Consider the following 12500-nt stretch of genomic DNA (forward strand, 5'->3'; position numbering starts at 1 on the left):
ACACCAGTAAAGTCAGTACCATCAAAAGAAGAAGTGCAGGGATTTTGGAATAAAATTTGGGCAGAAGACAAAACACACAACGAAAAGGCCCCCTGGATTGATAGAATATCTACAGAACTGGACTCCTTAGAAGAGCAAAAGTGGGAGGGTGTCAAGGTAGAAGATATAAGATCTGTTCTCAGGAGGTCAAGCAAATGGAAGTGTCCAGGAAAGGATAAAATCCCGAACTTCTGGTTGAATATCTTCCCAGAGAGCCATGAACTGCTAACAGAACTTTACAATGATGTTTTGCAACACCCTAGTAGGATGCCTCCTTGGCTAGTTAATAGGTTAACATTCCTGCTTCCAAAAAGTGAAGAAACAAATGAACCAAAAAACTATAGACCCATAACCTGCTTAACAACTATGTATAAAACGCTAACATCTGTCCTGACGGAATATACCTATAGTTTTTTAACAGACAGCAGCATATTCCCTAATGAACAGAAAGGATGTAAACGTGGATCCTACGGTTGTAAAGATCAACTACTCGTCAATATAATGATCTTAGAAGATTGTCACAAACGACACAAAAACTTATCAATAGCCTGGATCGACTATAAAAAGGCGTTTGATAGCCTAACACATAACTGGATAAAGAAATGCCTAGAAATGTACAAAATAGCGCCTACTCTGCGAAACTTTTTGTCTGTAAGTATGAGATCATGGAGAACCACACTAACTTTGAACAGTGACAATGAATCTCTAAATGCTGGTGATGTAAAAATTTCATGTGGCATTTTCCAGGGCGACTCACTATCACCACTCCTCTTTTGTTTTGCCTTAATACTCTCTCAAAACTGCTCAATGACTCGCAGTACGGATATAAATTGTTTGATAAAAATATAAATCATCTCATTTACATGGATGATTTAAAGCTCTTTGCAAAAAATGACCAACAACTCAAGGGCTTACTAGTGATTGTTAAACAATTCAGTGATGACATCAGAATGCAATTTGGCCTCGATAAATGTGCAAAGGAAAAATGACAGAAACATCTAACGTTAACCTTGACCAGCAGAATGTCATAAAAGAATTAGACCCAGCGGAGAGCTACAAGTACCTAGGGGTAATTGAAGGGGACGGAATAAGGCATTCAGAGATGAAGGAAAGGATCAGGAGAGAATGTTATCGCAGAGTAAGAGCAATACTCAAGACAGAGCTAAATGCGAGAAACAGGATCGAAGCGATCAATGCTTTAGCCATACCAGTCGTGACTTACAGTTTCAATATCGTTAACTGGTCAATTACTGAAATATGTAATCTTGACAGAAAAATACGAAAACTGTTGACAATGCATAGAATGCACCACCCTAAGGCAGATATAGAACGACTTTATCTGCCAAGAAAAGAGGGAGGCTGTGGACTTTTACAACTGGCAATAACAATGAATATTGCTACAATTGGCCTAGACACCTACCTGAAAAACTCTGAGGACTGGATGTTAAAACTTGTCTCAAAACATGAAAACCAGAAAGCACCAGTAACAAAACAGGCAAAGGAATATCTAAGTGAATTCCGAATACAACAAATTTCGGAATTAGACATACAAGAAACAAGCACAGAAAAAGCTAAACGCATGAAAGCCCGTGCTAAAACTGCTGCCTTAGATATTCTGAATGATAAATGGCAAGAAAAACCTCTCTATGGCAAATACCCAAAGAGAGCGAATAATGCAGATGTTGATAAAACCCTGACCCATCAATGGCTAATGACCTCTGGCTTAAAATCTGAAACAGAAGGGTTTCTCATAGCAGCTCAAGATCAATGCCTACCAACAAGAAACCGTTCTGCACGCACTCGTGCAGTGTCCAACAATTTCCGACCTGTGGCCAACGTATTAAAGAACGCAGTAGCCCAACATGTCGTGTATATCAACAACAAAATAAAACCATTGATCATGTTGTCTCCAAATGCAGTCTTCTAGCGCCTACAGAGTATCTCAACAGGCATGATAGAGCTGCACAATATATTCACTGGGTAATCTGCAAAAACCTGGATTTTCCCCATGAAAAAAACTGGTGGGAACACAAACCACCTCCAGTGCTTGAAAATGACTACATCTCACTCCTCTGGAACTTAACCTTTCAAACTGACAGACAAATAGATTCAAATAGGCCAGACATCATATTGAAAGACTTCAAACAAAGAACATGCCTCCTCATTGATATGACTGTCCCAATCGATATAAACGTATCTGTCAAGACCTACCATGAACTGAGCAAATATAAAGATCTTGAAATAGAAATCAGCAAAATGTGGAACCTGAAGACTAAAACAATACCTGTTGTCATAGGTGCCCAGGGAATGATAGCGAAAGGGGCTGATTGCTACCTAACTCAGATACCAGGAAACCCCAAAATGGCAGAAATTCAAAAAATAGTGCTCATGGGAACTGCTCATATCCTACGCAAAATACTTTCTATGTAATCTCAAGTTTTAAAACAAACATACTTTTTTTTTTGACATTCACTAGTACCACACTAAATACAAAACCAAATATATGGCACACTAGGCATAACAACAACGTGAACTTCCAACCTGTTGTCTCTTGAGGTCTCTGGGTGAGACTTGGAGCCAACTTGTACAAATATAAAGCAAAAGTCAAACATAGAATAATAATAATAATAATAATAATAATAATAATAATAATAATAATAATAATAATAATAATATAATAATAATAATAATAATTTATAATAATAATAATAATAATAATAATAATAATAATAATAATAATAATAATAAAATTAAATCCCATAATAAGTGGTACAGGCACCATTCAGAGGATGTAGTAAATGGTGAGGGCATCACCATCCTTTAGAACTTCCCAATACAAACAGAAGGAAAAAGTTGACTTCAATCGACCAGACATTGTGATCAAGGACTACAACAGATGAACTTGTCTGTTAATAGATATATCTGTTCAACAAGATCAAGAAGTCTCAAGAAAACGAATACGAAAAGCTTTGTTACTATAAAGATCTGCAAATTGAAATCACAAACATGTGGAAGCTTAGGACTACAATAATACCAGTAGTAATTGGTGCGTTGCGAATGCTAAAGAAGGGAGCTGAGAAGTATAATTAGCAACTGCCTGGTAACTTCAAATCTCCGTGAACTACAAAAGATAACCTTGATGGGTAAAGTCCATAGACTACGGAAAGCACTCTCCATCTAAAATGGAATAAATGCGGTGATAATTTTAGCATGCATAGCAAAACAAAAGTGTCCTTGCTACTTTTGGCCTTCGGAGGATGTCCGGTACTAAGGCAGCTAAAATAAAGTTATAATGATAAGAGACCATTAATAATAATAATAATAATAATATAATGCCCTAATGTATGAAAACAAAATTCATCTCCGTGCGATTTGAACTCGGAATTCACAGAACTGAGAAAAAGACGAGCTTTCGTCCAACGGATCTTACAGTTCCGCCAATTCATCGTCTATTGCTTGTAATTCTAATATTTAGTGGGCACTCATAAAATTTAGTTATTTTTTGGCCTAGGATTGGCCCAGTCCATGTTTAATAGCACCAGCTGATAGGATCTATTAAGAGATTTTTAAGTCAAGCTTCGTGGTATCATGGCCCATTCAAGTTGGGGGTTGTTGACTGAAATGTATCCCAGTATAGGTGACTTATCAGAGATTCCTTGAAGAAATGTGTCCAAATATCGTTTGAAGGTCATAGGATCTTTTTCTTCTTCCATCTGTTTTTGGGATAATGTTAAATAAAGCAGGGCCTGTTGAGGAAAAGTAATTGTGTCGCAGTGAATTTATATGTTGTGAGCCTGAATTGGGTAGGAGACGTATGGTACATGGGCCTCACCTTGGATGAATTCTGAATCTAATGTTAAGGTGTGGTACATTCTCCACATTGTGCAAATGATGTAGCGCTCACGGCGGCGCTGGAGCGAATAATATTTTTTTTTTAAACTGATGACATTCGATAATGTATCCCGAGATACACTATTCCTAAAAGCAAAGATAGCTTAATAACAATTTGAAACATCTTTGATCACAGATCTGCACAATCAGGACAACACAACGAAATGAAAATATTCTGTAAGTCTTAAGTGTACAGGACGAGGCGTCGGGAACAGAAAGTTTACCATTTCTATCATCATCCGTGGTAAAGCATTAGAAGGCTCTGTTTTTGCCTGTGCTGCGCTTAAACAGGCAAACTGCTGCACTCTAGGCGCTGGGAAGGGGACAAACAACAGAAATGGCAAACAAGTGTGTTGATCTGTAATCGATGGAGTGATCGCATGGAATGCCGAGATTCAAGTTCCACCGCTGAACCACTTCTTTATTTCTAGCAACAACGAACTTTTATACGGTGACTCAATCTGCTAGAAATAACAGCCTACCGCTTTATAAAATGGCAGGACAGCAAAATAATGTTTGGGATACAATTTCTGGTAATAAGACGTGATGGTCTTGTTTGGAACACATTTGATCATAGGTCTACTAGATCAGGAGGCTGAACAACAACCTCCATGGTACAAATGTTCTTCTCCAAGAAAGATCGCAGACGAACTGAAATAAAAATGAACGACCAAAAATGGGGAATTTGGCATTTTTCTAATTTTTATCTTATTTACTTATTGTATTTCATTAGAAAAAAGTTGGGTTTTTTGGGGTTTTTTACCTTGTTGATTTAGTTTTCGAGGTGGTTCTGCAGTGAAGTCCATCTAAACACGGACATACTTGGTTCAAACTGTAATCTAATCCTCCTTTAGGGACATAACATTTCTGACCAATCTTCAGTTTCGGTTGGCAAATTCTTTCGCCATGTCTTCGAGCACAACACATACTGGAATCGCAATCTTTATCTGTCTGGCACCGTGCCCCTGTAAAAAAGAGAAAAAATTAAAACGTTATTGCTCGCAGTGCAGCGGGGCTGTGTGGTAAGAAGATTGCTTCCAACCACTTGGTTCCAGGTACAATCCTACTGTGTGGCACCTTGGGCAAACGTCTTCTATATAACCGATAAAGATTTGTGAAAGGATTTGGTGAACAGAAACTGAAAAAAGCCCGTCCAATATATATGTATATATCTGTATGTGTGTGTGTGTGTGTTTGACCCCCACCACCGTTTGACGCCCGCTGTAGGTGTGTTTACATCCCCGTAACGTAGCCGTTTGGCAAGACAGACCGATAGAATAAGTACCAGACTATAAAAGCATAACTACTGAGGTCAACTGATTCGATTAAAAATCCTTCAAGGCAGTGCTCCAGCATGGCCGCAGTCTAATAACTGAAGCAAGACAAAGATAAAAGATATATGTATGATTGTGAGCACGCGCGTGTGTGTGCACGTGCTAAAGAAATATTTGTAAAGGTTACAGTGAACCTATTCCTTAGAATGGACTTTGCTGCTATTTGAGGGCGTCTGTAGGCCGACATATAAAACGTTAGATAGATATTTTGCTGATTTTTCATGCGACAAGAATTAAAGGACTAATGAGAAATTATGCGTTGAATAATGAAGATGAGATGATTTGTAGGAAATTGTTAATATTATTGGTTTTACTCCCATTACGGAATATTGGCTCCAAATTTTGGCACAAGGCCAGCAATTTCGGGTGGAGTGAGGGTTGAGTCGATTACATTAACCACAGGGCTCACCTGGTACTTATTTTATCGACCTCAAAATGATGAAAGGCGAAAACATAAGGACAGACGAAGAAAGCGTAATACGTTCGTTGGCTGGAACTGCCAACCTCTTGGTTAACAGCCGAACGCAGAAACCTATTGCTCCACAGAGACCACACATCCATTACGGATGAAGTAATGGTGAGCGGAACCGCGATGAAATTGTAGAATATTATATACAGATTGCAAACAGAGAATAGGCATTAGAAGAAAAAAAATCAACATGGCCTCGATTGAATGAAACCCAAGAAAATAATATATTTGTTAATAAATAAATAAATAAACGTATTAAGGTAAATACCTCGACTGGTTTCCCTGGCTCGTTTTTCACATTGTCCATACATGCAGATGTTGTGACCCTCACAATGGCTGTCCTCACGGCAAGGTTCACCCAGAGTTCGATGATAATCGCAAATACCGTAATGAAGGTCACAGAACATATTGGAGTTACTACAGTCGCTGCTTTTATCACATATCTGCAACATAAACAACAACAACAATATTAATAATAATAATAATGATAATAATAATAATAATAATAATAATAATAATAATAATAATAATAATAATAATAATAATAATAATAATAATAATAAATGCCCTGATGCAGTACCAGACAATACCACAGATTTGTTTGTTAGTTGTTTGACCTTAATCAGTTGAGCATGTCCCTTGCTGGTTGATGATATGCTTATCTCTGATCATGAGCAGAAGTAGTGGGGGAGCATCATAGCCATGGGTTGAGAGGAGTTCGTTGGAGTTTGAATAAATCACCTCGGGAAACATAGGTGTTTCGTTCATCGTCCTCAAACAATCCTTATTCAGGGACCTTTGGAGTGGGATTGGCTACTCAACCTGAAGAAAATTCTAACTTGGCCCCGCAACGTCGTGGGCCATTTATCTTGATATAATAATAACCCTTTCTACTAAAGGCACAAATCCTGAAATTTGTGGGAAGGGGATTGGCCGATTACATCGACCCCAGTGTTCCACTGGTACTTACTTTGTCGTCCCCGAAAGGATAAATAGCAAGCAAAGTCGACCCCGGCGGAATTTGAACTCAAAACGTAGCGACGGGTGAAATACCGCTAAGAATTTCGTCCAGCGTGCTAACGATTCTGCCAGTTCGCTGCCATTAAAATATTTAACAAGACCCCTTGTAATTCCTGGCAGAGATTTGAAACCTCCACCTCTAAACCCCTCTACCTACTGGGCCACCAAAGCAACGACAACAACAACAACAACAACAACAACAACAACGACAACAGCAACAACAACAGCAACAACAACATTGAACGATTACAAGAAAAGATTAATTTGGGCATGGCGTGTATCGATTATAAGAAAGCGTATGACATGGTCGCCCATTCCTGGATTTTAGAAAGCCTTGAACTGGCACAGGTGTCTGATTCTTTGAGCTCCACTTCTTTGAGATCAACTTCAAAGGGGAGAAGGGTCCCTTTGAGTCTTTTTAGATGAACCCTTCTAGAGATGGTGTCTCGATAAAAAATGCTGGTGGATTTGACACCATATCAACACTTTCTTCTACATGAGGATTTAAGACAAAAGGGGTAAATGAGGACAGAACCACAGGTGACGGACTTTCAACCGGAACGAATAAATTGATTGAAGCCTACATCATCTACAGAGGAAATAAAGTAGGCCTCGAACCAAACTGTAAATGATGGAATTAAGAAAAAGAACCTTGTTGGAAAAGAAGAATAAAACAATCAATGAACAAACTACGAAAGGATAAAGTGATGGAGAACGGGATGCAAGTCCCCAAAAAGACTGACCACGGGTAAAACAATTCGATTCCAGTAAAGGCAATGCAGTGGATAATTACCGGCCTATCACCTGCCTGTCCTTGATGTGGAAGCTGATGACAGGAATAATATCTAATTAGGTGTATAACCTCCTGGAAATGAAGGACAAACTGCCAGTGGAACAGAAAGGGTGCAGAAGGAAAAACCGAGGAACAAAAGATATAAAAAAAGGAAACCAAGATCATAGATATTGCAACATCTGGAGATGCACGCATAAGTGACAAAGAACTGGAAAAGATTGAAAAGTACAGGCTACTAAAAGAGGAAATTGCAAGAATGTGGACTATGGAGAGAATGTCTGTCATTCCAGTAGTTGTATGGATACTCAGAGCAATAACGACTAAGTTCCAGAAATATGTCCAAAAAATCGGAACTGACATGAGAGTAGAACAAACCCTAAAACCTGCTCTGTTTGGGACAGCTAGGATTTTGAGACTGGTACTTGGATGTCGAGTGTCTCTCACGGTAATTAACAAGCCAAGTATCAAAGCTTATAATGTGCGGAAAGAGACCCTGTGAGGCTTCTGACAGCAGGCTATTGTCCGCTCTCACAGAATCTACCAGAACAATCAAGACCGAACGCTCTGAATAGTAATACAACAACAACTACAATAATAATAATAATAATAATAATAATAATAATAATAATAACAATAATAATAATAATAATCCTTTCTACTACAGGCACAGAGCCAGAAATTTAATGGGAGGAGGCGAGTTGATTACTTCGATCCCTGAGTGGTACTTGTATCATCGACCCCAAAAAGATGGAAAGCAAAGTTTAGCTTGCTGGGATTTGAGACAGAGAAAATAGGTTTGAAACATATTCTTCGGTTTTTGTTGTTAGTTAATTTTTTGGGCTCAAAAAGCAAAAAGCAAGGCCATGTAGGGGGACATGGAGTTATGTACAGGGTGGTGTTCATGTAAAGAGTTCAGGCCACTTGTGGTCAAGGGAGACTTTGAACCGAGCGGTCGTCGGCATCTTCACCATCTCGTCCGGCAGCTTATTCCACGGATCCGCAACCCGGACGGAGAAAGCCCCTCTCCTTTGATTGAGGCGAAATCGTCGAGAGCTTTTTGGAGTGACCCCGCAGCCGACGCTCTGGAGCAGGAGTGAAGAACAGCTCTTTTGAGAGGTTACACTTTCCGCTTATGATGTTGTGAGCAAGAATGAGATCACCACGGCATCGTCGTTTTTCTAGAGAATAAAGGTCGAGCGTCTTCAGCCTTTCTTCATAAGACAAATGCTTGAGACCAAGAACCATGCGGGTAGCCAGCTTCTGGACTCTTTCGAGATGCTGTATGTCTTTGAGGAGATAAGGAGAAGAGGCTTGAATCCCGTACTCCAATATGGGTCTCACCAGCGTGACATAGAGTGGCAGGAATATGGCTGCTGTGAGCATTCCGAATGACCGTCGAATCAAAAACAGAATTCCGCGTGCTTTGTTGGCAGCATGGACGCACTGGGCCGAAGGCGAAAAGGAGGAATCCACCAAGATACCCAGGTCCTTTACCTGATCGGTCCTCTCCAGCAGCAGACGACCCGGCTCGAAATCAAGTTGAGTTGCAGGAGGAGAGCCAACAGGCAGATGACAGCACTTTGACACGTTCAGACACAGGTCCCATTCGTTAGACCATCTCCAAACTCGGTGGAGGCATCATCGAAGATCATCTATATCACTGCGAGGAGCGACCAGTTTGACATCGTCGGCATTGTTGTTGTTGCTGTTGCTGTTATTCTTATTCTTGTTGTTGTTGTTGGCAGTGGTGATGGTGGTGGTGTATGAAAGTTGTGATAAAAGGTATTCCAGCCGTGACTAACCCGTCTTTTATTTATTTTTCGAGTGTCCGGTTTTTGTGGGGTGGAGGAGATGATGGAGCCTGATTTAAGGCTGATTTATCTGCTATGTCTAGTAGATCAAACGACCACGATGTGCGTTGTGGGTCCTGATCATTCGTGGTAAGGTTTGTTACGTAGATGATGAGGAGGAGGAAGAGGAGCAGGGGAGGGGAGGAGAAGAAGGAAGACGATTACTAGTGCTGTTGTTTAGCCCAAGGTCAGTCTTGATTGCGCACACTTATACTAAAAGATGTTACAACTAAGACTATCGAATCTTATTTTCCGACATAAGTCTATCTAGGATTCTAGATTTCAAGGTGATTTGGCTGCGATTTCTAACAGGTCGATGAAGTATCAAAGAAATTACGGAGTTCAGCAAACGAAAGACGTTGGAAAATTGTCAGAAGAATTGGTCGAAAGGAATACGAAGTAGTTTTGATGGGGAGAGAGTGAGACCGGAACGATGTGGTGGTGATGATGCTGGGCAGGAATATGATGACTGGAGAAAAGTCACCCAAAAAGAAGCTATTTGACCAGAAGCAAAAATAAATCATGGTGGAAAAGTGTCACATTTGAAATAAACACACCGTATTTACTCGTATATAAATCGAACTCATGTATAAGTCGTACCCCTAATTTAGCGTTAAAGTTTGGTACAAATTTTCCCCCATCATAATTTTAGCTTTACCCCGTACTTTCTCGAGTAAATCGCACTAATAACACGAGAAAATATTGTGAAGTCCCAGTCAAATGTTGGAGTTGATTTAATCGACTCTCCCCTACACTCTCACTAAAAAAAAAAAAAATTCTGGGTTTATGCTTCTCTAAAATTTCTGCTGATAATACAGAAAAGGCTAAAGTTCCATCCCGAGTGATGTGCACTCGCAAGGCTGGTTTCCTGGATTCTGTGGCATGTGTATTCTTCCCTCCCTAGATGGGACGCCACTCCATCTCAATGCATCGCCCGGTCGAGGAATCGAAACTGCAACTTTACGATCATGAGTCCGACACGCTAAACCAATAAGTCATGAGCATCCGACAATACATAATTAGTATACAAAGTCAACAACAACAACACTGAGAGGTATTAGTTTAGCTAAAAAGCGAGCAATTTGATGGGCGGGGCATCAATCGCTTAATATCGATCCAGTGTTTGACAGGTAGCTTTATTTTATCGACCCTGGAATGGTGAAGGGCAAAAATTATCGCCGACGAAATTTGAATTCAGAATGTAAAAAAAATCGGAACAAATAGCACAAGACATTTTGTCCAATCCCTAAAGAATTCTACGCCTCCCTATCCTGACCTCCCCCAATCATTACATTTATGTAATGCAAAATAAAAAGACAATGTTTTCTATTCGAGCGAGGCGAGGCTCTCACTTCTTTCCTTCTCTCACTGTTTTGCTTTGGATCCGTTTCTTCAACAGCAAATCTTATAAAACACCACTTTGCGTCCCTTCATCTTTTCTGCCCACCATCCCTGCAAGAGTCGTCCTCAGGCTCCTCCTCCAAACCGTCGTTACGCTTTCCGTCTGGAAACCAACCAGGCATAACCAACCGAGACTATGGATACTATCCAATCATCCCGTTCTCGCTCTACTCCAACTTCTCCTCTTGGCTTCCAGAATATGTCTTGTGATTCATTCCTGCAACTTTCTAATCGCATTCCACTTTCAACCTTTTATTGAAAGGTTCGATTCCCGGCGGCGCGTTGTGTTCTTGAACAAGACACTTTATGTCCCGCTGCTTCAGTCCACTCAGATAGCAAAATTAAGTAGTACCTGTATTTCAAAGGGCCAACTTTGTTACACTCTATGAGAATTAGATCAAATGAACACGTGTCTGTGGAGTACTCAGCCACTTGCATGGTAATTTCACGAGCAGGCTGTTCCGTTTATCGGATTGACTGGAACGTTCGTCGTCGTAACCGACAGAGGACCAGTTTATTTGTTTCCTTTATTATCTTTCCAGGCTGCGTCTCTAAACTAAACAGATCCATTAAAGTTAGCTTCTAATTACGAATCCAGTTAACCGCTTCCTGAAACAAAAAACAACAGACCCTCATTAGACGGGATTGGAGTTCTTCCACCTGGTCACTTGACATGATGGAAATAGCAGTCAAGTCTTCCTCAAACTTCATTCTATCTCTTTAGCAAAACAACACATTGGCTGATTAATTGAAGCTATTGATCACATATCAGTTCGATCAGGGCAGTTATTGATAAACAACCACCCACAGTGATGCACTCTCTGCCGCCCGTCCACATTCAAAATTAACATCCACCCACACGGAAACAAATACCAACAGCGAAAGACAATAACGTTTAACATTTGTTCATACAAAATAGAGCGGAGGGGGCGGCTAGAAAATGGTGGCCGGGCAGAAAAACAGGTAAACGAAGAACTCGACGACGACCATGATTATTCACAGCAGTTTCCAAAGGATTAACCTTAATATAATTTTAATGCTTCGCTGCTTAATATATCTCAGTTCTAACTACAGAGCACTCTATATATTGAAAACAGACACAAGACCTTTATGTTGTACAAGATTTCTCAACATTGGATCGACGGGCGTCCCGGAATTTGATTCTGACAGATATGCGATGCAGGATATCTGCAGAAAATATCAAATCGCATCAAGACATTTAGTTGTCTGCGAGTAATTCCTTTTTCGGTGAGATTACCGAGGAAAATGGACGACAATAGGAAGATGCGCAGAAGTCGAGGCAGAAGAAAAAGAATCTGCTTTATTTTATATCTATATATGCGCGCGCGCGTGTGAGTGTGTGTACATGTACGTATATATATATCTATATTTATATATATATATATATATATGTGTGTGTGTGTTTGTGTGTGTGTGTGTGTGTTTGTATATACACATATATGTGTAATTATGTTCGCGTTTATGAAATTATAGGTGTATGAACACATACATACGCATACACATATTTATAAATATGCACATGTATATGCATATATATATATATATATATATATGTATATATATATATGTATATATATATATGTACATACATGCATGCAAACATATATAAGACATATATATATATATATATATATAATATATATACATACATATATATTCGTGCATACATACACAAGTATAAT

At 39.6% G+C, this 12500-nt stretch overlaps 1 protein-coding gene across 1 annotated transcript in view; it reads right to left on the reverse strand.

The window, feature by feature from the left end:
• LOC115215372 (dickkopf-related protein 3-like) overlaps positions 1–12500 on the reverse strand; it is a 20325-nt gene that overhangs the window by 3625 nt on the left and 4200 nt on the right. Inside the window, exons 2-3 of the mRNA XM_029784528.2 lie at positions 6002–6176; positions 4694–4895 (exon numbers count right to left, since the gene is read on the reverse strand). Of these exons, the coding sequence (XP_029640388.1) occupies positions 4694–4895; positions 6002–6176 (377 nt within the window). The remainder of the gene's footprint in view (positions 1–4693; positions 4896–6001; positions 6177–12500) is intronic.

Source organism: Octopus sinensis, linkage group LG9 (genome assembly GCF_006345805.1).
Source record: "Octopus sinensis linkage group LG9, ASM634580v1, whole genome shotgun sequence".
Taxonomy (NCBI): domain Eukaryota; kingdom Metazoa; phylum Mollusca; class Cephalopoda; order Octopoda; family Octopodidae; genus Octopus; species Octopus sinensis.